The 27,390-nt window shown below is 40.4% G+C and overlaps 1 protein-coding gene and 1 long non-coding RNA gene across 3 annotated transcripts in view; both read right to left on the bottom strand.

The window, feature by feature from the left end:
- STX7 (syntaxin 7) overlaps positions 1 to 14,702 on the bottom strand; it is a 52,241-nt gene extending 37,539 nt beyond the window's left edge. For both annotated transcript variants that reach the window (XM_001926476.5, XM_084955989.1), the window contains exons 1-2: positions 14,602 to 14,702; positions 7,080 to 7,230 (exon numbers count right to left, since the gene is read on the bottom strand). In XM_001926476.5, the coding sequence (XP_001926511.2) occupies positions 7,080 to 7,164 (85 nt within the window). In that variant the 5' untranslated portion in view covers positions 7,165 to 7,230; positions 14,602 to 14,702. The remainder of the gene's footprint in view (positions 1 to 7,079; positions 7,231 to 14,601) is intronic.
- Positions 4,725 to 14,732, bottom strand: LOC146406009 (uncharacterized). Its single transcript, XR_014803321.1, has 3 exons — positions 14,554 to 14,732; positions 11,869 to 12,311; positions 4,725 to 6,992 (listed from the first exon to the last, which is right to left on the bottom strand). It is a non-coding gene; the product is annotated as an uncharacterized LOC146406009 (long non-coding RNA).
- Between the last annotated feature and the right edge of the window lie 12,658 nt (positions 14,733 to 27,390).

Here is a 27,390-nt window from a genome sequence, read left to right as displayed (position 1 = left end):
ACTATTTTTAAAAACTCACAAAATTCCAATCTTATTAAATGTTTTTTTTCTTAGGTTCCTCCAAGAATCAAAAGTCTTCTGATTGCTATTTTCTTTTTTTGGTATAAATTATACCATTCTCAGTATTTTACAAGTTTTCATTGGTCTTAATCAAAACTAATGTGAAAGTAAACTTTCCCCACTGTGGTACTCAGGAAGACTTTGGCTTTAGTGGAACAGACGCATGTATTGTAACTACAAGATTATTACCTTACTTGGATTTCTTTTACAAAAGTCGATAATTTGTACCGACATAAATTCAAAAGATGCAAATGCAGTGTGAAGAGAAACACCTAAATGTGGTGATAAGTACCGTTTTATTCAATCACATCCAGTATTATTAGCATTAACAGATGGGGGGAAAAGTGAACTGAAATTTCACACTTCTCCCTTTCACTTCCACGTGATTTCTGCATAGCCCTTATCAGTAATGAACACTGGTTGGTAGGTTAGATTTTTAACAATAACTTGCTCTACTGAAACCTAAACTTCCCCACATTTAAACTTTGAAATGCAGACTTTAAAGAATACACAGTGATAACTGGTTTCACTGAATTCATGACCCCAAATCTCAAATGAGTACTCAACCTATCAAATGATTTGCAGATATTTTCTCTGCTTCCCTGAGAATCTACTCTCTCAATTGTCAAAACTACAAGTAGTTTGCTTTCTCTTCCTTCCATAAACTTCTAGCAGCTTTCCCTCCCATTCCTTCTTTGATGCCTTTGCCGCCTATTTCCTTTAAAAACACTCAGAGAGGAATTCTCCATCTTCATCCACCGCACTTAGCGTCCACACCACACACTCTGCATCAAATCTGTACAGTGGGTAAAAGGCAAACCACCCACTCGGGGTCCATTCCCTGCCCCTTCTCATCTTCGAAGACACTTCTTTTGCAAGTATACTCTCACTAGAATCTCCCTTTGGTAGTGGAAAAACACACCCTCTTCCTTTGACCCTCTTTCTCCTTCCATGGTAGAAGCTACTATTTGTCTCCTCACATTGACTCCTCCCTTCTCTCACAAAAGGAGAAATCCCCAATTGTAGAGAGCTCACTGCAATTCAGCTAAAAAATGTTTTCAGCCTTCCTAGCAGTGGGTGCAGCAGAGTGACTATGTCTAAATTCTGGTCAATAACATATGCAGAGGTGAGTCGGATTCTGGGAAGTCTCTTTAAATGGAAGACATCGGTCCTCCTTCCTCGTTTTCTCCATCCACGTGTGCAAGAGAGATATGAGACTTTTTTTAAAATTTCTGAATTATCAAAATCTGTGCACCATCTTTTCTTTTAATTAAAAAGGTTTTTTTTTAACCTTTTGACTCCCTTCACCCACTTCTCCCCCCCCTCCAAAACCGCCAATCTGTTCTGCAAATTCATCAGCTTAGTTTGTTTGTTTTGGTGTTTTTTTAAAGACCCCACACATAAGAAAGACCATACATACATTTCTCTAACTTAATTCTTTCAACATATTGCCCTTGAGGTCTATCTGTTTGCTGCAAATGGCAAGCTTTTCTTCTTTATTTTATGGCTAATATTAATAACCACATAATTATTCTACATTTATATAATATTTATAATATATAATTATATAACACATAATAAATATATATATACACAAAGATATGGTATTATGTATTCATCTTCTTTATCTTTCCATGGACACTTAGGTTGCATCCATATCTTGGCTATTATAAATAATTCTGTGATAAATATGGGAGTGCAGATACATTTTCAAATTAGTATTTTTGTTTTCCTTGGATAAATACCCAGAAGCAGAACTGCTGGATCACATGGATTTTAATTTTTTGAGGAACCTCCATACCATTTGCATAGTGGCTGCACCAATTTCTATTCCCATCGACAGTACACAAGTGTTCCCTTTGCTCTACATCCTCTCCAACACTTAACTATTTCTTGTTGTTTTTATAGTAGCCATTCTAACAAGTGTAAGGTGGTATCTTACTAATCTACATTTTCCTGATGATTAATGATGTACCTGTTGGCCTCCCATGTCTTTGAAAAAAATACCTATTCAGATCTCCTGCCCCTTTTTTAATCAGATGGTTTTTCTTGCTATTTAGCTGTATGAATTCTTTATATATTTTGTATTAATCCCTTATTAAATATATGATTTGCAGATATTTTCTCCCATTCAATATGTTGCCCTTTTATTTTGTTGATGGTTTCCTTTGCTGTGGAGAAACATTTTAGTTTGATGTAGTCCCACTTCTTTAGTTTTGCTTTTGTTGCTTTAGCTTTTGCTGTCAGATTAAAAAAATCACTGTCAAGGCCTACGTGAAGGAGCTTACCATCTACATTTTCTTCTATGACTTGTGTAGTGCAAGAGAGTGGTCCAGTTTCATTCTTTTGTATGTGGCTGTACAGTTTTTCCAACATGATATTGAAAAGACTATCCTTTCTCCACTGTATATATTCTTGGCTTTATGGTAAATTAATTAATGATATATGCATGGGTTCATTTCTGGGATCTCTATTCTGTTTCATTGATGTATGTGTCTGTTTTTATGCCAATACCACGCTGTTTTAATTGCTACAGTCTGTAATTAAGTTTAAAATCAAGGACCTGATGATTCCAGCTTTGTTCTTTTTTCTCAAGAAGGCTTTGGCTATACAGGATCTTTTGTAGTTCCATACAAAATTTTAAGATTGTTTGTTCTTTGGAGTTCCTGTCGTGGCGCAGTGGTTAACGAATCCGACTAGGAACCATGAGGTTGCGGGTTCGGTCCCTGCCCTTGCTCAGTGGGTTAACGATCCGGCGTTGCCGTGAGCTGTGGTGTAGGTTGCAGACACGGCTTGGATCCTGCGTTGCTGTGGCTCTGGCGTAGGCCGGGGGCTATAGCTCCGATTAGACCCCTAGCCTGGGAACCTCCACATGCCGCAGAAGCGGCCCAAAGAAATAGCAAAAAGACAAAAAATAAAATAAAATAAAAATAAAAATAAAGATTGTTTGTTCTATGAAAATTACCATTGTAATTTTGAGAGAGATTGCACTGAATTTGTGAACTGCTATGGGTGGTATGAACATAATATTAATTCTTCTGATCCATGGACTATCTTTTCATTTATTTGTGTCTCCCTCAATTTCTTTCCTTAATGTCAGGTAGTTTCCAGTAGGAAGTCTTTTACATCTTTGGTTAAATTGATTCTTTTCTGATACAACTATAATGGGACTGGTTTTTTTATTATTATTATTTCTCTTTCTGATAGTTTATTACTAGTGTATAGAAACCCAAGACATTTGGGGGTAATGATTTTGTAATCTGCAACATTACTATATTTGTTTATTAATAGAGTCTTTTCTATGCAAACAGTGACAGTTTTACTTCTTCCTTCACAATTTGGATGCCTTTTATTTGTCTTTCTTGTTTAAATGTTGTCTAGAACTTCCAATACCATTCTGAACAAAAATGGCAAGAATGGCCATCATCTTGTTCCTGATCTTAGAGGAAAAGCTTTTAACTTTTCACCACTGAGTATGATGTTAGCTGCAGGTTTGTCATATGTGGCCTTTGTTATGCTGAGGTCTGTTCCCTCTATACCCACTTTGCTAACAGTTTTTATCATAGATGGATGTTGAGTTTTGTCAACTGTTTTTTCTGCATCTATTGAAATGATTATATGCTTTTTATCCTTCATTTTGTTGATGCAGTGTGTGTATCACAGTGATTGATTTGCAGACGTTGAACCAGCCTGGCATCCCTGGAATAAATCCAGGGATTTAGTCTTTCAAAGTCACCAGTTTGCCAGATCCAATTGTCTGCTTTCATCTTATTCTGTCTCTCAGCGGCATCAGATCCGTGAGGCCTCACTCACTCCTGAAACATTCTTTTAATTTCTGAAAACCCAGCAGATCCTGCTTTTCTTCTTACCTCACTGGTCGCTCCTTCCCTGACTCTTCATGCTGTTTTCTCCCCACTTTCCTGATTTCTACTTGCCCTCTTCTCTGAATTCTACTCACTCCATTGTGATTATTTTAGACCTAGGGTTTTAAATACCATTTATATTTTGATCACACTCTGATCTCCAAATTCATATATCCAAACTAAATGTTTGGTATCTCCACCAAATGTTCAAAAGACATTGCAAAATTTACGTGGCCAAAACAACTCCCGCCCCCCATCTCCTGAACTGTAGTTCTGCCCATCTTAGTACCTTCTCACCACCAGCCACTTGGCTGCTCTATGCGAAAATCATGGAGTCACCCTGGACTCCTCTTTCCCTCTCATCCCCACCTCCCCATTCATCAGCAAGTCCTGCTGACTCTGCCACACATTTCTCCAACTCCTCCGTACCAACCCTGTGCAAGCCAACATCTCTCTCATCAGACCCCTGCCAGGGCCGGTGTGTCTCCTTCCAGTTCCTCAGTCTGTTTTCTAAGCAGCAGCCAAAGCGATCTGTTCCAAGTACAGATCTGATTGTGTCTCTTCCCCGCCTCTTAGAATGAAATCTAAGCTCTGCAGGCTCTAGATGACCTGACTGGCCTCTCTGATTTCATCTCCTGCCACTCTTGCTTCAAGTGCTGTGCTTCAGCCACAGTGGATTTTTTCTTTTTTTCCTGTTTTCTGAATACCCTAAGCTCTGGACCTTTTTTTTTTTTTTTTTTTTTTTTTTTTAAATACTGCTGTGGCCTCCATCTCATGCTCTTTCCCAGTATCTTATCCTTCTTCTCACTACCCGCCCCTTCTCATCCTCATTCAGGGGAGAACCAGCTAAACTAAGGCAGCTTCTTCCTAATTGCCTGTTTTCACATCACTCTCATTTTATGTTCTTCATAGGAAATTACGTTGTTCATTAAATTTTTTTTAAACCATCAGTTTCTTCTTATACTGGCAACTACAGGACAACAGGACCTTGCAGATCTTGCTTACTGCTGGATTCCCAAGGTCTGGAACAGCAAGCAGTCAGTGCTCAGTAAATTCTTTGATGAATGAAAAACAAAAAGTCACTCAGTCTGAACCATTACTCCAGTGTCTAAAACTCTTAATAACAGACCTGAGAAACATCTGACCATCACATCCTGCTCACTTAGTAACAGGGACTACACTCCTGAGTGGACAAAGCCATCCCTGAACAACTAGGATTATTCAAAAGCCCCTATTTCTTCTCAAGCTGAAGTCTGACTTCTGTTCCTTCTGTTTATCCTCAGAGGCCTCTATCACCAAGTTGAGTACGTTTCTTCCGTTTTACACAGACATCTGAGGGTGGTGACAGTACCTTCATGATTGAAGAGTCCCAGTCCCCTTAACAGCTCTTCACAAGGCTATTAAAAACAAAGAGTTTCGGGTCTTATCATCACCTTCCCACATACCCCCGAACTGCCCCAAACCGCAAGGCAGTCACACTTAGATATCAACTATGCCATGAATACGTGGCTCTGGCCTAGTTTACCACATCTCTTCTGGCTGGTCTCAAGTGGGAGAGTGACCTGACTGAAGTTAACTCTTCCTTCCTTCCCGTTCAAGCTCACACACCATCTCCAATCACGTGACTTTCTCATACCACTAAGTGCTGTTTCTGCAACCTCTGGGTACTGTAGTCATTCCTCATCCTCTTCCCAGAATTCCTGACACCGTTTAGCTTTCCCAACACAGCACACCTGCCCTAGCTTATGGAAAAAGACCTCCTCGCTTCCTTTCTTGGATAAAGACCCTGATTTTCAACACACATACATTAAAATTATAAACTCTCTTAATTTTCACACAGATAGTCTGAAGCAGACCAGCACTACTTCCAATCGGCCCCAAGGGAACCACAAAAAGGAGAGGCCCTTTTGGCTACCTTCAGAACAGATCTGATGCTGGAAGAGCAAAACTGAGCCAACACTGGTGTTCTGGGACAAAGTGGAACAATCCGTGCTACACCAAACCAATAGACCCTGCTGGGGATAATGTGAGACCTCTTCACTATTCCCTTCCCTTCCTTGCTCCTCCCAGGATAGCTTGAGTATTGCCCCAAATCATAATAAGGCTTATCTTACACTGCTGTGCACAGCAGCACTTTTTTAGAACCACCTATAATCTCATTTTACTCCCTATGACTCTAAAACACACTGACATCTCATTTCAATCTCACAGGTGGAGTAATAACTGTTGGGAAGTTAATGATTCAACAAACACAGTTTGGCCATCGGAAAACACTGCAGATGTTCTGTAGTGTGTTAGAATTCTAGTAAAGAGAGTGGCTTTTACGAGACAGGCTGAAGAATCAAACTAGGTGTATTAACATACCCTGAAAGAGTCCAGGCAATGGGCCCAGAGGGCCAAAATACTGATCACAAAATGACTAGAACAACTCAGCTATAGGATCAGCTGTAATTTAGAAAAACCAAAAAAAGAAAAAAAAAGAAAAAAGAAAAAAAACTCTAGGCTCAAATCTTCTATACTGATTGTTATTTTTAATTCTTGTATATATTGTGAAGAGTAATAATTTCTAGCAAAATGCTACATTACATCAGTTTTCTAGTAGTCTGTCTTGCAGAGGTGTAGCAAAGGATAATGTGTGAGGAATCTGGATAGTTATTTTTATATCTGCTTCAAGAGATAAAAATGTCCCCTCCTTAGTTCACCCCTGCTCCTTAATAATGTACCATATTACTTTTGTAAAGGTGCAGATGTTTTGTAAAGGTACCTTTACAAAATTAGCCTAAACCATATCCAATCAGATTTTATTTTTAATAAACATATGTTCCTTAAACCCTTGTTGGTGTTCCTTAGCCCAAGCTTACGGGATTTAATCAAGTCTCGTTTTCTCATCTATAGCCAGATAGGTTTAGAGCAAACCTAAGAATCTATCCTTCTGAATCTTTCTTTCAATAATGAATGTTTCTTAGGTGCCTGACACTCTACAGAAAAATGCATTAAGTGTTAATCTTTTCTAATATTAATTATTTCTTCTCTACATTGTAAAGAGGTCTAGCCTTTAAAAATCTGTTTCTAGAGGAACACTAACTGTCCTCTTATAAGTCTCCAAGTTTCAGTTAAGAACTGAAAACCGTGAGGTCAACCGAAAACTCAACTTACAACATTGTGTGATCTTCTGGATGTTGGAAGAGATACGCTGGGCCAGCTGGGCTGGGTCACCACCAATTCCTGGAGTGTAAGACATGGTTGATTTGCTTGTTCACTAATTTCATCAGCTGTTGGTGGGCTGTGCAGTTTTCTCAGCAGTCACCTATACAACACAAAAGAAAAATCACATAATTGTATTTTTAAAGTTACTGGCTTACATCTTCCAAAGTGTCAATCTGGGAGGTTATAAGTACAAATTTGATGACCCTAACAGGGTTGAAATCTTGCACAGAACACATCAAAGAGTAAAACTCATGTCTATATTTTTTAAAATGGAGTTTATAGGATGGAATTGAATTCAACATTTTAAACAAAATAACATTCAAACTGTCCATCCCCTTTGGAAACACCTGTGCTCTCTCTAAGGAAGACTTCGTAAGTCCCTTTTCTGTGTATCATTTTAATTGCTTATACATTTTCTCCTTAACTAAACTGTGAGCAACTATAAAGCAGGGTCTACATACTATTTATCTTTCCTTCTCCGACATTTAAAATAATTCCTGGCAGAGAGGAGGAATTTAAATGTGAATTATAAGGCTCACGGATTTTAGGCTATCCCCAGAAATTTCACTGTATTTAACTTACACAGTAATGGCTCACTAATGTGTTTCTAATTTTAATGGGAAAGGTCAAATGTGAAGGAGCAAAGCCAACAAGTAAGAAAAAAAGCAATGCCTTGTAAAATGCCTATCATACACACACCTTCCTGACAAAGCAAGGAGAACACCTCTCCTCTTGCATAAGCTAACGTCTTAGGACAGGAAGCTAAGATGCTGCCATAGGAAGGAGTTAAGATGAAGTTCTGTTCTTCAATCCACACCAGTCACACCATGCCAGTCACAGTTTGGAAAGAAAGGATAAAGAGGGGTGTGGATGGCAAAGAATTTCAACGACACCTACACCATCTTTTCCCAGAGTGTGCACTGAATATTGCAGAGACATGGGCAGTCGATGTGTCCCCTAACTTTGAGGCTGCTACAAGTTGGCTACATTCCCTGTCTTAGATGAAATAAACTCTGTGGAGTTGCAAGCAGACAAACAAAACCAAGGTAAACTACCTGCTCAAGTTTGTCATCTAGAAAAAATGATAAAGTTAATAAAGTAAAACAACAAACACAGTACGAATCAGCAAAAAGTCACAGGGTAGGCAAAAGTGACAGGGTTGACAAAGAGGAAATACCACTATCACCCTTACCTAGAAAGAACTTGTGAAACCTGGATATAAGACTTGGATATCTGAGGAGGGCTGCACGGAAAACAAAACATGCAAAGACATGAAGCCTGGGGCAGACAGACCCAGACCATGGGGACAGTACAAATGTAGTAGGTCATTTATCAAAGGAGGGGAAGTTCTGTCAACCCTGAACCAGATGCCTAAAGGCTGGGATGAGTAGGAGACAACCTTGAGAAAGGGAAGGAGAGGAGTGACTTAACATTTACTGCACAACTGTGAAATTAAAAGCATTTCACACAGATTGTCTAATTTAATTTTCAAAATCTCCCCCTTTAAAGTAGGTAGTAGCAAATAAACCTTGCTTTCACAATGAGCAAACTGTGGCTTACAAAGATTAAGTAACTGGAAAGGGACCCTGACCCACCCACCAGGTGGAGGTGAGATTCAATCCCAGGGTTCTGGTTCTAAAGCTATACATCCTTGCTAATGTCATGGAAGAGGGCAGGCCCTGGAAGCCAGGTTGAGGCTGAATATGTTCCAAGAAGAACCCCTAGAGATTTCTGGTAGGGGAGAAGAGGCCACAAGTAAATACGTTGTTCTGTTTTAAGGGCTGGTGCTGGCAGGAAGTACCACAGGGGAACTGCTGCAATGGGTAGGCCAGTGCTGGGCCGTGTCTGTACTCTGGTGCATTGACGCCACTCCGGAATCCTTGGGAGCTTTTAGAAGCTCTCCTTTCTCCCTCATGGATCCACAGGTCCAGAAAATCTATTCTCAGCCCTTTGGACCTAAGTCACTGAAAAGAGATCCAAAGCCAATTTCACAAAAGTGTTAATTCAAACCTCAACTCAAACAGAACCGCAATAGGGCAGCAGGGAAGAAAACTCCCTTCAGGTAGCCCTGGCCTTGGGCCTGCAGCCCCAAGCAATGCTGATCCTGGGAGTCAATGAAACCTATACCATCCTAAGCTCCCTATAAACTACCAATTGAACCTTTAAATTCCACATCTTTTTTTTTCCCCAATAAGAGCTTTACTGAGACAATTCACATACCATATGATTCACCCACTTAAAGTGTACAATCCAAAGGTGTTTTTATTTATTTATTTATTTATTTATTTATTTATTTATTTATTTATTTGTCTTTTTTTGCTATTTCTTTGGACCGCTCCCTCGGCATATGGAGGTTCCCAGGCTAGGGGTCGAATCGGAGCTGTAGCCACTGGCCTACGCCAGAGCCACAGCAAAGCGGGATCCAAGCCGCGTCTGCAACCTACACCACAGCTCACGGCAACGCCGGATCCTTAACCCACTGAGCAAGGGCAGGGACCGTACCCGCAACCTCATGGTTCCTAGTCCGGTTCGTTAACCACTGCGCCACGACGGGAACTCCCAAAGGTGTTTTTAAATACTGACAAAGTTGTGCAACCATCACATCACCGTTAAAACATTTCCTTACCCTCCAAATAAAGTCCATGCTCATTAGCAGAGACTCCTCACTTCTCTCCAACTCCCTAGCTCAGGCCACCACGAATCTATCTTGTCTTTATAAGTTTGCCTATTCTGTACATTTCATATGAAGGGAATCGTACAGTATGTGTTCTTTTGTGACTGACTTCTTTCTCTTAGCGTGTTTTCAAGGTCCATCCATGTTGTATCAATACTTCATTCCTGGGAGTTCTCATCATGGCTTAGTGGAAACGAATCTGACTAGCGTCCATGAGGACAGAGGTTCAATCCCTGGCCTTGCTCAGTGGCATAAGGATCCGGCATTGCCATGAGCTGTGGTATAGACTGCAGATGCAGCTTGGATCTGACATTCCAGTGGCTGTGGTGTAGGCCAGAGGCTACAGTTCCAATTCAACTCCTAGCCTGGGAACCTCCATATGTCGGGAGGTAACCCTAAAAAGACAAAAAAAACCCCAAAAAACCTTCATTCCTTTCGCTGCCAAGCAACCCTCCACTATACAAATAGGGGCAATGCTCTCTGGGCTCAATATATCCTCCTTTCTCCTCTCCCTCTGCCAACCAGATCTCCAGAAAACCTGGCACACAGCCCACACAAACACACTGATCGAGGAAATGTTCCTTTTTCTACTTTGTGTACTCTCTTGGGGTGCTCCTCTGTCCACATACACAACACACTGACACACCAGTGGCTCTCAGATCCATGTCTCCATTAACTCTATTTAGTGTCTACTTGTCTTTGAAGCTACAGGAACCTGCCAACTACCTTTTCAGCTGCCAGGGGAACCGGCAATAGAAATCTCTACTTTGGGGCAGACACTCAGCATGTGGGCCTGCCGCCAGGATCCAAAGGAATAAATGTTTATCTCGGGGCCCAGGGCTTTCCCAGTCTGCAGAGTTGGAAAGGTACAGTTGCTTGGACATCTGCAGCACCAGCATCAACAGATCATGACAACCTCACCTGCATCAGAACCACACAACCACATTATTAGCAGAGCTTGCTCTGTGCCCCAAAGAGGAAGTATAATCACTGAGTCCCGTTGATTTCCACTTTCTCTTAACCCTTGAAATTCAACAAGCCTGGTCTAAACCCTCTCACTGTTTTCTTTTACGGTCTCCTTTCCCTCTCTTCAGAGAATCAACCAACCACCTACAAACGCTACCATTTTCCTCACCCCTTTACTCAAGCACCTAAATCTGGGAAAGTTCCTGCTGGTGCAGTAACTAAGCTTCATTCATCCAAAAGCTACTACTGCTGGACTGGCTGGCATTTCCTCAGAGAAAGGGCCCAGTAGTGGTTCCCTCAGCTCAATGCTGAGCAAAGAGTGAAAAGAAATTGTGAATAATGGAAGGGAAGGTAGGTAAAAATCAACAAAATTAGCTCTGGTTAACTTATTCCCAAGCATTTAGGACTTTTGCAGCTATTTTCTCAACTGATTCTTCCACCAAGCCTATGAGGTAGGTGCAATAATAATTATGATTATTCACATGAAGAAGCAGAGGCATAATAAGCAATGTGCTTAATGTTGCTAAAGAGTTGAAATTTGAAACTAAATCTTAGAGTCCATACTTTTAAAACTCAAAACCATACTATGGCTTTATTTATGGCTTTATTTATGTAAATAAACTGAGAGGGGAGCCCACTCAATTTAGAAAAATCAAACTTACCACCTTTCTGCAGACTCTGTTTGAAGTTTTGCTAAACCCACGAGGAAGATGAGGAAATGGGCTTGGGGTAACTACAGGAGTGGATCAAGGAAACACTGATGAATAGCTTGCTGCTCTTCCCTCTTATTCTACTCATAGGGATACTGAAAAGACAATAATGGGCAGCCCTTCTGATGATGAAATATGAAAAATAAAGGACGCAAATGACTAACTTTACTGTAAAAAACATAACAACAGGTAGCTAACTATAAATTGATGTAAAAGTGTATGCTCTCTGCCTATAGGCCAAATCAACCAAGTTTTCCTGATGTCTGCTTTCCATGTCAGTCTCCAGCACCTGGCCCATAGCTAGTATGTACAGAAGTACTCTTGCTGTATACTTTTGAAAGCTCATTCAGAATTCCTCGTTTTATTGCTAAGAATAAAAATATCTCACTATCGGGAGTTCCCGTCATGGCTCAGTGGTTAAGAAATCCGACTAGGAACCATGAGGTTTTGGGTTCGATCCCTGGCCTTGCTCAGTGCGTTAAGGATCTGGCGTTGCAGTGAGCTGTGGTGTAGGTCACAGACGCAGCCCGGATCCCAAATTGCTGTGGCTCTGGCGTGGGCTGGTGGCTGCAGCTCCAATTCGACCCCTGGCCTGAGAACCTCCATGTGCAGTGGGAGCGGCCTTAGAAAAAAGTAAAAAAAAAAAAAAAAAAAGACAACAAAACAAAACAAAACACCAATATCTCACTACCTATATCTGGTGTTCAAATATCACACGTGTGGCCACTGGCTTGGACAGCTCACCAATGGACTACTTCCATTATAGAAAAGTTCTATTGAATGGTCCTCACCAAACCTTAATAAGTAGCTTTCTATGAGGATATATAAACACTATAAAGGGAAAGAAGGGAGGAGCAAATCAAAGTACAATATTCCTAATGAGAATCTTCTTAAGACTGTTTCTAAAAAGCACAAATAAAAGAACAAAGGAAATTTTAAAGAGGAATCTTGCATGTCAAACACTATCCTTAGTTACTGCTGGACAAAGTGTAGCCTCTTAAGCTTCCCATGAAGTACAAATATCATTCTCTATAAATCCAAATTGGATAAAGCAACAGCAATAGTCAGTTTCACTTTCTTAGTGGTGAGCACCAGCATAAAGCACCGGACTTCCCTTCACCCCATGTTCCAAAACGGTAAATTCCCAGAAGGGCAAAGGTTTTTGTTTTTTTTTTTTTAAATCTACTTTGTGGACTTCTCTACTCTCCATACCTGGATATATAAGAGGTGCTTAATAAATATTTGTAGAATAAACAAATGTAACTATTTCCTAAGTACTCACAACTGGTCTGAGGATAAATATTACCATTTCTAAGACAGCACTGCAGAGCCTTCTTTGAGATCCAGGATGTCCCAGGCTTAACGATGCCTGGGGCCATCACCTCTCCCTAGAAGGATTTCCCATGATCTCCATGTGACTGGCTCCTTTTTCCCAGGGTGCCATTTCCTCTCCCTAGAAGGCTCTTCCCATGATTCTCCATGTGACTTGCTCCTTTTCCACAGCAAAGTCTCATCACATGCTAGATAAGCATTCCATATTCACTTTGATCCAAGTCACCACCTGCCACTCTGCTGATCTAACTTACTGCATCACGGTGCTACTAATCATTTAAAATTATCTAGTTAGTATATCATTTATTATGTCCCTACCTCTGGAACATAAAGAGAGACAAAGCTGTCATCTTGTGGTATCTGTGCTGTGAGGGAGCACAGATGTTCCATGAATGTGCAGGTGATCCCTTTACTACAAACAGGAGCATTCTCCACCTGAACTACACGAACTGCATCCATTAAACTATTATGCCATTTGGGTTTAGTTCACAATACCGAGGATTATTTTTGATCTGCTCATACACCAAACTTTCAAATAAAATGGAATCATGGCAAACTTTACTCAGGCTTACTGCACGTGCTTCCTATCATTTATTTTTCAACCAGCAGCATTTGGCTAAAGTTTAGGATCGTAACCAAAATTAAGGCTTACTTTGTTTGGGGGAGCAGTTAATGCGTTAACATGGTATCATATTAACCTCCACAGAAACTTTGAAACTGGAGCTTAAATTTCAACGAGTCACAAGTCTGAGGCAAACTTCTCAAAGTGGCCTGCAAAGCAGAGGCCTGTACACATCACCAGACAATTGAACACTGCTATCAGTCTCTGTACTGGGGGACGATCGGGCCAACCTCAGAAGAAACATTCACCTCCAATATTACTAAAGAGCACAGCATTTCATAATCACTTCCTCTTCTTCCAGAGTTCGCACAAGTATTAAATTACATATAACTGTAGTCAGACTGTGTTGATTTGAGTTAAACAAAAATTACTGTATAAGAGTCTAGCAAATGTAAGAAATCTGAGGGGGGAAAAAAGCATTTAACCTGAAAGGCAATTTTTTTCTTTTTGTCTGAATTTAAAGAAAGTAACAACCTGAAAACCAAGAGGGTGGGTGTGGGGAGGTGTCTTGAGATATTGCATGTATTTGTAACTGGCTTTATGCAAACCAATTAAGGACATCACTGAAAGGGCCAAAGAAAGTTAGCATATCATAGTCTCCAAACCAAAGAGAAGACCAACTACAATGAGCCTCTGTATTAATGTATATGGTTCCTTCACTACAGAAATACGTATCTTCAGTTCTTCTACATTTGGGAGGAGAACTTTAAAGCACGTTTTCTAAACCCGTGAATTAAAAAGAGGAAGAGGTCAGTTCATGTCCAGCCTGAGGCAGAAGAAGCTGGATTCCAGAGCTGGGCCGGGGCGGCTCGGACGCCAGCCCCGCCCGGGAACGCGCAGCCAGCCGGTGCGCCTGAGCAAGCGCGGCCGGGGAGGCAGGGGGAGGCGGCGGGGCTGCTGCGCATCAGGCGGCGGGAAGGCCGGGCTGGCAAGGCCAGCAGGGACCGGCGGGGCCCGCCTGACCACGCCGCGCACGGAGCCGAGGGGCGTGGGGAGCAGCGCGCTCCCGGGGCTGGGGCAACGCCGGCCCTCAGACTCCCGAGCGCCTGCCGCAAAGCGCAGGGCGGCGGCCACCTGACAACGCGCGCAAACAAGGTGGCGCGACAGCCACGGGGACACGCGCTTTCGGGGCGCCCGGCCATGGGCACCTCCCGAGACTCCTCTTACCCCGACTTCCTCTGCTTCCTTCTTCTTCTTTAGCCGCGGGCACCCAAGGGCCGCAGAGCCCCCAGCTGCGATTCTCAGCTGATGGGTGGTGGCACCAGGATGGCCAGTGCGCATGCCCGCAATACCTCCCTGGGGAAGGAGGCGGAGCTAGCTCCTCTCTCATTGGCCAGCGGGGTTAAATGACGGCAGCCCTTCCCCGCCCCTCTGGTTCTAAGCTAAGGAATGGGGGTTCCAGCAAAATTGCAAGGGAGGTGTTTTTTGAGGCCTGACCTGCGGATGGTGAACGTCTTAGCCTGCGAGCAAAAACAGGAGGAGGGAATGGAGAGCCCCTCTGTTTATCGGGGGATGCCGGCCTCCCTAGCCTCGTGTCTTCAGCTGGCCCGATTAACTCATGCCTGCCTTGCTTCTTAACCCTTGACTCTGTAGTAGACCATATTTACAACTCCATTAAAAATGCGGACGCCCGCAAATGAGGCCCTGGGGGGAGGGCATACTAACACGAATAGAGGAAATTTCAGTCAGGAACAATGAAGGAATAAGCGAAAAGTCTTTCCCATGTGCTAAGTAGACAAGTTTTCATACATATACAAGTCATTCTAAGCATCCTCAAGGGCGGGAAGTAGGTTTCACCGGATTTCCAAAACATAGAGAGGTTCTCATGATAAATAGTCAAAGTAATTGTTAGATAAAAGTATAATTTCTTTTGATGAAAGAATACCAAATTAATTAGGCCTTTTTCTGTAATAAGACAATATTTCCTAAAAGGATCGTCAGGATATCAAAAGTCCAGATAGACTAAGGTGGAAAAAAACAAAACAAAACAATGTTTTGAATTGGTACCACCTGAGAAAAGTCTAGGTTGTTTGGAATCACATGCACATATATGTACATATGTGAGAGAGATTAACCAAGGATAAGAAACAGAAGAGGCTCTCAGTTCACTTTTCATTTTTCTATTTTTAAGAGAGATGCAGGAAGAAGAAGTATTTTCTATTCCTCATTTTTCCTAAAGAAAACTATGGTGTAAGTGTGATAATAAGCAGCAATTATACTCTGCCTCTGTGAAGAGGGGCAATAGAGATGGGCACGCTGGCCAAGCAGAAGGTACACACCCCATCTAAAGGGGCAGCATGATTCAGCTAGAGCCAACAGTAGACTTTTAGGAATATTGCCTAATATAAGCAAATTATCTGCTTTCTTGAGATATAGTGGAAATTTGATTCGTTTTTATTTTACCCCAAACTTCTATACTTCTAAATTTTTTTATTAAAGTATAGTTGATTTACAACGTTGTGTCAACTTCTGCTGCACAGCACAGTGACCCAGTCATACATATGTACACTTTATTTTTCTCATATTATCCTCCATCATGTTTTATCACGAGAGACTGGATGTAGTTCTCTGTGCTATAGGGCCTCATTGCTTATCCATTCTAAATTTTGCTCCTACTAACCCCAAATTCTGATTTTTACGTGAAATCTATTTTTCAATATTTTCTAAGTTTTTATAAAAACATTCTGTGATCAAATAAAATATGTATTTCATCCTTTGTAATAGGAAATAATTTTATTTTTTATTTTGTCTTTTTTTTTAGGGCTGCACCCACAGTATTGGGAGGTTCCCAGGCTAGGGATTGAATCTGAGCTGCAGCCGCTGGCCTACACCACAGCTCACAGCAACGCTGGATCCTTAACCTACCGAGCAAGGCCAGGGAATCAAACCTGCGTCCTCATGGATACCAGTCATATTCATCCACTGAGTCACAATGGGAACTCCAGGCAACAGTTTTAAAACTGCACAGTGGGACTCAAAGCCATTGTTTTTGTTTTTGTTTTTGTTTTTAATTAAAATCACACACCTTGTCTTGGGACTTATTGAAGTTCAGGTTCTTTATGTCTCAGTACAGAAGGAATTCAGTAAGAGGCAAAGTGAGGAGTTCCCACTGTGGCACAGTGGCTTAAGAATCAGACTGCAGCAGCTCAGGTTGCTGCGGAGGTGTGTGTTTGATCCCAGGCCAGGTGCAGTGACTTAAAGGATCCCACATTGCTGCACCTCTGGTGTAGGTCACAGCTGTGGTTTGGATTCAGTCCCTGGCCTGGGAACTCCCATATGCCATGGGTGTGGACATTAAAAAAAAAAAAAAATGGCAAAGTAGTAGGTAAGAAGTAGATTTATTGAGAGAGAAATAGGCCAATTGTGTATGGACCATCTCAGCAGGTGAAAGCTGCCTGGAAGATACTCCACAGACAAAATGCGATCTATCTGAAAAGGCAAGAGAGCAGCCCTGGGAGAAACACACTCCACAAAGTGTGGGCCGTCTCAGGATGCAAGAGGTCTTGAAATATGGGGTAGTGAGCTTTTATGGGTGTGGTAAGTTCATAGGCTATTGAGTGGGAGGGTTATTCCAACTATTTCAGGGGAAGGGGTGGGATTTCCAGAAAATAGGCCACTACCCACTTTTGGCCTTTCATGGTTGCCCTTGGAACTGTCCTGGCCTCTGTGGGCATGTCATTTAGCATGCTAATATATTACAATGAGCATATAATGAGGCTCAAAATCCACGGGAAGTTGAATCTTCTGCCATCTTGGACCTAGTTGGTTCTAACTGGTTTTTGTCTTATCCTCAATGGCTATGTCATTCTTTGAAGGTTATGCCCTCCCTCCTTCCCTCTTGTTTCAGTTTCAGCCATAAAGTATGAAAGCTAGAGAAAGCCTAACAAAAAATCTAGCTCTACTTCTTCATTTGCTTCTCAAAAGTGTCCCAGTTCAGATGACATATTATATGGTCACAGTCACCTTGTACACAAGAACCTACATAATCTGTTTTGTTTTTAAGATCACACCTGCTGCATATGGAAGTTCCCAGGTGAGGGGTGGAATTGGAGCTGCAGCTGCAGGCCTATGCCACAGTCACAGCAGCACCAGATCTGAGCTGCATTTGCAACCTGCCCAACACCAGATCCTTAACCCACTGAGTGAGGCCAGGGATCAAACCCACATCCTCGCAGAGATAGCATTGGGTCCTTAACCCACTAATCCACAGCAGGAACTCCCATACAAGAACCTACATAATCTGGATCCTGCCTTTCTGTGCACTCAAATTATGCTTTGGAATATGCCAGTTTAAAGAATTTCTCCATCTCTTTCTGCTTTCACCTCCCTCCCACCAGCTCACAAACTGCTCATCAAGGGTTTTCTTATTTCTGTGTGTTGCTCCATCAGTTCCCTTTAATTGGAATATGTTCTTTCTTCCTCCCACTTTTTAACATAAACTCTATTTTAGGATAATTATAGACTAATGGAAGGGTTGCAAATATAATACTGAGTTCTCATTACACCTCACATAGATTCAGCCAGTGTTAACATTTTACATAATCCTAATGCATTTATAATCCTAATGCTAATGCATTTGCCGAAGCTAAGAAATTAACATTAGTATAGCAGTGTTGACTAAACTGTTGACTTGATTTGGATTTCACTAATTTTCTGCTACTGTCCATTTTCTGTTCCAGGATCCAATCCCACACTGTATTTATACAGCATGTTTCTTTTGTCTCCTCCGATCTGTGATCGTTTTCTGCCTTTTCCTTTTTTATCATGACCTTGGCGCTTTAAGAGTACTGGTAGGCATTTTGTAGAATGTCCCTCAATTCAGGCTTGCCTGATGTTTTCACATGATTAGACTGAGTTATAGATTTTTACCATGGAGGCGAAGTGTCCTTATCATGTCCTTTCAGGGAGTACAGGACAGAAGCTGTTTACTGATGGTGTTCATCTTCACACCTTGGTTAAAGTGATGTCTGCGCATCACTCTTTTTCCATTCTTATGCTATAAGAAGAGAACCACTAAATCCAGCCTACAATCAAGAGGAGGAGAACTGAATTCTATCTCCAAAAGCGAGGAATATTAAAAAATTATGGACATATATTGAAACTACCACAGTAACTTACAAATATTTGGACAAAGATGCTTTGAGGCTAAACCATAAGAGATCATTGTTATTACGATGGAAAGAAAAGATTTTCAAGTGAATAGTTAAGGAAAGTACCTCCTCACATCAGATACTTGATGCTAAGATAGATTCTCAGGCTCAACTCTACCTAGTTTCTTAGGTAGAAAAACTAGGAAATTGCTGTGATTTCTTTTCTCAGCTTTATTTTATGTACATAACTATTTTGTTTTTGTAATATGGAATTCTTTTTCCATAGGAAGATCCTGACCATGAATGTTCCATCTTGCTCTTTACAGCTTTGAACCTCGATTCTACGTTCTTCATGTATTCTTTCCTCGTATTGTCCACCTGCCTAATTGCAGTTATTCCGCTGTGTTGTAAAGGTGATTTTTCTATTTCCTTCAGTTCTTCTATAAGGAATATCTGTCACTTCTCCCAAATTTCTTTCTTTCTTCAATCATTTATTTATATCAGTATGAATTTATGGATTTTGTTGTTGTTGTTGTTCTTTCTAGGCCCACACCCTTGGCATATGGAGGTTCCCAGGCTAGGGGTCAAATCAGAGCTGCAGCTGCTGGCTTATGCCACAACCACAGCAATGCCAGATCCAAGCTGCATCCTCAACCTATGCTGAAGTTTGTGGCAACACTCTATCCTTAACCCACTGAGTGAGGCCAGGGATGGTACTTGCGTCCTTCTGTATACTAGTCAGGTTCTTAACCCGCTGAGCCACTAGGGGAATTCCAAATAAATGGATATTTACTTTATACTTTAGATTATACTTGAATTCCCTCTCCACCATTTCGGATTTTTTCAGGGTGGTTCCTCTGCATTTGGGCAGGCCCCAATTTCTTTTCCTTAGCACTGTCTTATTTGTTAGTATTACAAGATACTACAAGTTTACCTTGTATATTCCTCGCTCCAGCTCTAAAATCAGTCATTTTACTATGGAGCCATTGTTCCTTTTACCAGAAAATGCTATTTAGAAACCAAGGTCTGGGTGCCAGCTCCTGGGGTGTCATCACTTCTGTACCCTCTCAGTGGCCAGGACTAGGAAATAAATGTCTGCCTCTTAACTCATGTATGCACATGTATCTATAATATTATCTGACTTTATTTTACATAAATATAAGCATGAGTTCATATAGATATTTCCAACTCTAAACCAGCATCACAAGATTCATTCCAGCCTTCTCTGCTTCCTTATTGTTAACTTCTTTGACAAGGGGGAACCTAGTTCCCTTATCTGTAATTCAATTACTTATTGGTACAACATAGCTTCAGAACAGGCTAACTCATACTCCTGTGAAGGAAAAACATGAGTAGTATCTAAGGACAATTCTTTTGTTTTTGGTCTTAGGCTACTGAGTCAAAACTATGTTTTCCAAAATTACCAAGATCAGCCCTTTTTCCTCATCCCCTTCCCTGAAAGTATATGTTTGGATTGTATTTTGGTTCCTTTGTCATGTGCCTGTGTTCCATTTGGGCATGCACTGAATTTTTTTTTTTTAATTTGAGCGAAGTTCACTCTTTTTTTGGTTTGTTTGTTTTTAAGGCCACACCTGTGGTACATGGAAGATCCCAGGCTAGGGGTTGAATGGAGCTGTAGTTGACAGCCTACCCACAGCCACGGGAACACTGGATCTGAGCCACATCCATGACCTATGCCGAGACTTGCAGCAACACTGGATCCTTAACCCACTGAACAAGGCCAGGGAATGAACCCATATCTTCATAAACACTGTGTTGGGCTCTTAATCTGCTGAGCCACGATGGGAACTCCCAGAAAAAAAGTGTTTTGTTTTGTTTTGTTTTGTTTTTATGTACAGCTCTGTGGAATTTTGACAAATACATGGAGTCATGTACCAATCACCCCCAATACCATACTGAGCAGTTTAATCTCCCCTAAAAATTCCCTTTTGCAGTAACTTTTAGTCAATTCCTCTTCCATTCTTATGTTTTCTCTATTAGCTTTTTCCCTTTTCCAGAATGTCATGAAAATGGAATTATGCAATGAATAAACTTTAGAGTTTTAATTCTTTCATTTAATGATATGCATTTAAAACACCTCCACAATGTTGTATAAGTCATTGGTTTGTTCTTTTTTATAGCTGACTAGTATTCCGTGGTCAGGATATAATACCTTTATTTGTTTATTTATTTTTGGCTTTTCGTCTTTTTAGGGCTGCACAGGTGGCTTATGGAGGTTCCCAGGCTAATAGGAGCTGTTGCTGCCAGCCTATGCCAAAGCCACAGCAACACCAGATCCAAACTGCATCTGCGACCTACACCACAGCTCATGGCAACGCAGGATCCTTAACCTACTGAGCAAGGCCAGGAATCAAACCCAAAACCTCGTGGTTCCTGGTCAGATTCGTTTCTGCTGCACCACGAAGGGAACTCCCAGGATGTAAGACCTTTTACTTGTCCTTTCACCTATTGGTGTTTCTAATTTTTGGCAATGATTAATAAAGCTTCTATAAATATTTGCATACAAATTTTAATACAAGTATAAATTTTCAATTCACCTAGGTAAATATCTAAAAGTGTGATTGTTGGGTTGTGTACGTTTAATTCTAAAAGAAACTGCCAAAGGGTTTTCTAAAGTGCCTATATCATTTTTCATTCCTACCAGCAATGAATGAGGGTTTATATTTCTCTAATTCTTTGTCAACATTTGATACTGTTGGATTTTCTTTTTAAATTTTATCTTCTAATAGGTATATAATGTCAACTCATGGTTTTATTTTAATTTTCTTAATGACATTAGACATCTTTTTAAATGCCTATTGAAAATCCATATGACTTCTTTACTGAAATATCAAATCTTTTGTCCTTTTTCTTTTTTTTTGGTTAGACTATCTCCCTATTTGGAGAGTTTTAGCAGTTCTTTATCTATTCTGGTATTTTATCAAACATGTCATTTACACATGTTTCTCCCATGTTGCAGCTTGTCTTTTTATTTTCTTTTCAGAGAGCAAATGTTTTTAATTTTGATAAAATCCAATTTGCCAAATTTTTCCTTTTATGGACATGCTTTTATTGTTGAATCTTTTCATTACCAAACCCAGAGTTACATATTTTCTCTTACATTTTTGCTTAATGTTTTATAGTTTTACCTTTTACATTTATGTCTACAAAACATATTGAGTTAATTTTTAGTTTTATATGAAGTATACACCAAAGTTTGTTTGTTTTGCATCTGGATGTCTTATTATTCCAGCACCATTTGTAGAAAAGACTATTCTTTTTCCATTGCTTTGCCTTTGCATTCTTGTCAAAAATCAGTTGAGGAGAAAGCTTAAAAACTGAGACTTTCAATTCATAAACACAGTAGATCTCTACATTTATTTAGATTTTCTTTGGTTTATTTTCTTTTTCTTTTTATTTATTTATTTATTTATTGGTTTTTAGGGCCATACCCACGGAATATGGAGGTTCCGGGGCTAGGGGTCGGGTCAAATCAGAGCTGCAGCTGCAGGCTTACACCACAGCCACAGCAATGCAGGATCCAAGCCGTGTCTGCAACACATAGCACTGTTCACGGCAATGCTAGATCATTAACCCACTGAGCAAGTCCAGGGATCCTCATGGATGCTAGTCAGATTTGTTAACCACTGAGCCATGGCAGGATCTCCTTTTATTTATTTTTAATCACTGTTTTATAATTTTCAGTATACAAATCCTGCACATATTTTGTAAGTCATATGTAATGTATTCCTTTGTTTTGGTGCTATTATAAATGTATTTTTTATTTCAAATTCCACTTGATCTTAACAAATATGTATAGATCATCCACATTTAAAATACGTTTGAATTAAATCTATGATAGTTTTGATATATTTGAATTAAAATCTACCATCTTGCTAATTTTGTCTATTTTTTACACTTATTCTTTCTTTATTCTCCTTTTTCTTTCTTCCTTGGGTTTTAGATATTTTAAATGATTCTATTTTATCTCCTCTATTGACTTTTTATATGTATTACTTTTAGAAATATTTTATAACTCTTTTTAAAATGAATCTGAGGCTACCTTCAAGTAATGTATTTCTAGAGATATTATAAGGGTGTATTCCCAAGTTCCTCCTCTCGTTCCTGGTGCTATTGTTGTCATATACTTCACTTTTACATATGCTATAAAACATAATATATTTTATTATTTTTATAGAAATAGTCATCTATATTTTAGAGCAATTTAAAATGAGTGAGAAATTTATTTTACTTTCATATATTCCATTTCTGAATCTCTTCATTCTTTAGTGTAGATCCAAGTTTATTGCCTGTGTCATATTCCACACACTTTGATGACTCTTCATCTTGGAGTGAAAAAGGCAAGGAAAGCAGAAACTTTAAATAGGAGGATTTGTACTTACATGTAGCAGAGGAAAAAATAACTTTTTCTCTGCCCTCTTAGGTTCCATAGCTGAGGCTTGTGAATTAAACCAACAACTGACAGATTAATAGGACAAAAAGGTTTGTTTTTACGTGCATATTCGAGTCAACAAAAGAAGTCCCTGGTTTGTTAAATAGGTAGAACCTAAGGCAAAATTTACATCTTAAACCTTTTTAAAAATTAAAATATGTTTGACATACAATATTGTGTAAGTTTAAGGTGCACAACGTGTTGATTTGATACATTTATGTATTGTACTATGATTGCTATGGTAGCATTGGCTAAGGCCTCTATCACGTTACCTAATCACCATTTTTTTTTGGTGGAAATAATTAAGATCTAATCTCTTAGCAATGTTGAGATCCTTTCTAGGCCCAAGATGGAGACATTCCTGCATAGGAGACCATATCAGCCAACCAAAATTTAGATAACTTTCATGTCCCTGTAAATGCTCCTCTTGACCAGAAAAGCAGTGTATCCACTCAGTCAATCCCCAAACACCAAGCCAAATATGGGCCTTCTCATCCCAAACAAGGTTAACTATGTGGCCCCAGCCAATCAGATATTTGATATTTTCCTTTTCCTTGTTCTTTACTTTTTAATATATAATAGTTTTCTTACATATACACAATGGAATATTACTCAGCCATTAAAAAGAACAAAATACCGGCATTTTTAGCAACATGGACCTAGAAATTATCATGCTAAGTGAAGTCAGCCATACAATGAGACAACAACATCAAATGCTTTCACTGACATGTGGAATCTGAAAAAAATGACAGACTGAACTTTGCAGAACAGATGCTGACTCACAGACATTGAAAAACTTATGGTCTCTGGAGGAGACAGTTTTGGGGGTGGGGGGATGTGCTTGGGCTGTGGGATGGAAATCCTGTGAAATCAGATTGTTATGATCATTATACAACTACAGAGGTGATAAATTCATTTGAGTAATTTAAATAAATAAATAAATAAATAAATAAATAAATAAATTAAAAAATATATAATAGTTTTCTGTCTTTGGTCCCATCTTTCAGTTTTCTGAAAATAAACTGTCCACTTCATGGAGTGTTAAAGTTTGTTTCTATCACCTAAATTGTCTTTAATCAATTAGCAGCAAGTTTGATATTTATTGTACAGTATTGTTGTCTAAAATCAATATACTATGTATTTGCTATCCAGGATTTGTTTACCTACTAGTTGCAAGTTTGTACTCCTAAACATCTCTCCTATTCCCCTCGCTGCCTCCCCAATCCCCCTTCCTAAATCTTTAGAATAATCCTAGGGCAGCAAGAACAAGATAAAAGGGGAATCGAGGCAGGAAAGGGAGAAGAACAAATACAAAATGTCACATCACCAGGAAAACATGACTTAGTCGCTTGGAACCATAGACTTGGAGCATCTTCCACAGAGGCCTTGTAGAATCACTGTTGGAACAAAATTGAGAGTGTGCTGGAAAGGGGAGAAGGGAGAAGTAGTCACTTTAGCTTCACTTCCTTCTCGTGATTCTCATGGACCAAAGTGAAACTGACAGCACTAGCAGCCTGAACCCAGCCAGAACACAGACTGGGGCTTGAACCCCCGTACCGGGATGCGAACCCAGCCTAAACCCAGATTGGGACTTGAACCCACAGTTTTAAATTAGAATCATTCACCCGGTGTCTGGACTTACTGTGCTTCACGCCTTCACATAGAAGGAATTCAGCGAGAGACAGGCGATAGGCAAGAAATAGATTTATTAGGATAGGACACTTGTGAGAGAAGCAAGTGGGCAGGCAAGGAGCCTCTGCCCCAAGGACCTGGTGGGCTACAGTTTTATCATTCAAGGGGAGTGGGGGTTGAAAAATACAGCCTCTTCCTTTCTGGGAGTAGTAGCTCCTCCTTAGCATCCGGTTAGGTGTGTATTCAAACCAGTGGAAGGTGGTCCTCAAATTCCTGTTCTTGGTCTGAATCTGAATGCAGGCCTCATCCCATCTCCTGCCCAACATTTCTTGCCTCCATTAGTCAAGCAAGCCTGTCTCATTCTGATGGCTTTCTTGAGCAATAATTAATTTACAGTGATCTCCCAAAGTCCCGTTGATTTCCTTTTTTATCTATGATCCTTTATTGGGATTTCTACAACTACCTGTGCCTACCCTATCCCTATCAAAAGTTAACCTCATGGGGCATCAAGTCCTACACATTCAGATTCTGCTACCCATGCTTCCTAGTCAGATCCAAAACCTAGAGCTGAATATTGTTTGAGGGGAAATGTGGGGGTAAAATCCATAGCCTCTGTGGCTTGGATTAGTCTGGAATTGTGCACTAGTAATGCTGTGGCTCACTCAGAACACGTAAGGGAGGCCCTGCAGAAACCCAGATTCATGGTAGGGAAGCTGAGAGACACAGTGTTGGACTGTCTCTGGTAGCTGGATTTCCTGGAAATAAATGGCTGAAATAACCTGGGACTGAGTATATCTGGGAAGGTGTAGGAGAAAATGTCCCAATAAAATGTAGAAAGGAGAGACCCCAGCCATGATGACTAAGCAAAGTCTAGCCAACTGCCCCAACCAGTCCTCCCCCATGCATCTGCTTCTGTAAATTTGTTTCCGCATCTACTACCTTGCCTGATGTCACACCAGTCCAACTAGCCAAGCTTGGACCCGGAAGACGTAGCCCATAAAAGCCGTGTGAAACCCTTCTTCTGGGCTCAGACTCTGGAGAGCGATCTCATCTGAGCCCGCCGGCATAATAAACCTGAGTTCTCCAACTCTCCGAGTGCTCGCTTGGTTTCTCGCCGGGTAAAAGAGCTGATCCACTATGGCCACAGAGTTACTGGAGCTGGTATGCTACAGCCACGGGGCTGTCGCCAGAGCTGATACGCTGCAGCACAGGGCTGCTGGGTATCTGCTGTGACAAAGGTTTCTAATCTGCATGAGAAGAAATCAAAATAGGTAATAATTATACTTGAAAAGCAAACAAGAGTACACAAGGAAAAGCAAAAATAATACAAGCTGCTTTGTTGTTGTTTTGACTTGGCAAATAAAAAACCAATCTGGACTTAGTAAAAACAGATTTTATTTGGAGTTATTGCAATGAAGGGAAAGGAACTGCTGCAATGAGGAGAGCTCTTTGACTGTAAGAGCTGCAAATGTCTCAGGTGTTAGGCAATAGGCTTTTTCTTTAATAGAGAGGAGAAAATAGGACGAGATGAACTGGGTATGGGAACTCAGAATGAATGGGAGTGACAAGATCAGAAAGCCTTTTGTCCTGTGGCCAGTCTATTCTCAGGAAAGACTGTTAAGGAGGGGCTGGGCATGCCTTGGCTAAGGCTGAGGATGAACCAAAGTTCAGGCACCTGGGAGAAAGACAGACTCTTAATGAACCTTTGAACAAAACAAGTATATTATTTTATTTTATTTCATTTTTTTGGTCTTTTTTTTTTTTTGGTGGGGGGAGCGCACCGCAGCACATGGAATTTCCTAGAATCAGAACTATAGCTGCCGGCCTACACCACAGCCACAGCAACAACAGATCCAAGCTGCTTCTGTGAACTACACCACAGCTCACTGCAACACCAGATTCTTAACCCACTGAGTGAGGCCAGGGATCGAACCCATGTCCTCATGGACACTAGTCAGATTCATTTCAGCTGCACTACAATGGGAACTCCAAAACAAGTATTTTATTATAATTGATCTGTAGAGATTGGAAGTTCAACTAATTATATTTATGAGACAGAGAATGGGAATTTGGCCTAGTCTGTCTGGCCTTGTCATAGGTAAACAAGGAGGGCATCTATGGGTCTTATCTGCATAAAAAGTAGCTCAGGTAAAGTTCAACCTTGTCAGACATGACAGACTCAGAATATGAGAAAGATTTTGATACTACACAGTGCCGATGGCGGTAAATACAAGGGGATATTCTCATTCTCGTATAAGAGTGGCAGCTGTATAAGTTGACGCTGCTTTTCTGCCAACCTTTAAAGGCAGTGTATTAACTCTTTAGTTCATCAACCTCATGTTTAGAAATCTATACTGAGGAAATACCTGGATAAATGTGCTTAAATGACATATATCACAGTATTATTTTAAATATCAAGCATTTGGGAACAACATAAATATCCGTCAACTGGATTCACTAAGGATATTTGCACACACACAACAGTGTGGCTTTAACAAAGATAATTGAGAGGTAGAGCGTATTGTGGTGAATAAGAGCATGCTCTTTGGAGTCAGGCCACCTGGGTTCAAATCTCAGCTCTAGCACTTAGAGATGTGTAATCCTGGCAACTCACTTAACCTCTCTGTGCCTCAGTTTTCTCATCTGGAAGATGAAGATGTATCCACTTCAAAGGATTGTTGGGAGGATTAAATGAATTAATATATGATAGCATATAGTGCCTGTATTGTAATATAAATGAAATATATAGCTAGTAATTAATAGGTTTATATTATTGACATC

Source organism: Sus scrofa, chromosome 1 (genome assembly GCF_054392235.1).
Source record: "Sus scrofa isolate SSC_HxYL_T2T_F1_AM1 chromosome 1, Sscrofa_HxYL_maternal_Yorkshire_Landrace_v2.0, whole genome shotgun sequence".
NCBI lineage: Eukaryota > Metazoa > Chordata > Mammalia > Artiodactyla > Suidae > Sus > Sus scrofa.
The sequence above is the reverse complement of the archived record's forward strand: the minus strand, read 5'-3'. Positions and strand labels throughout refer to the sequence as shown.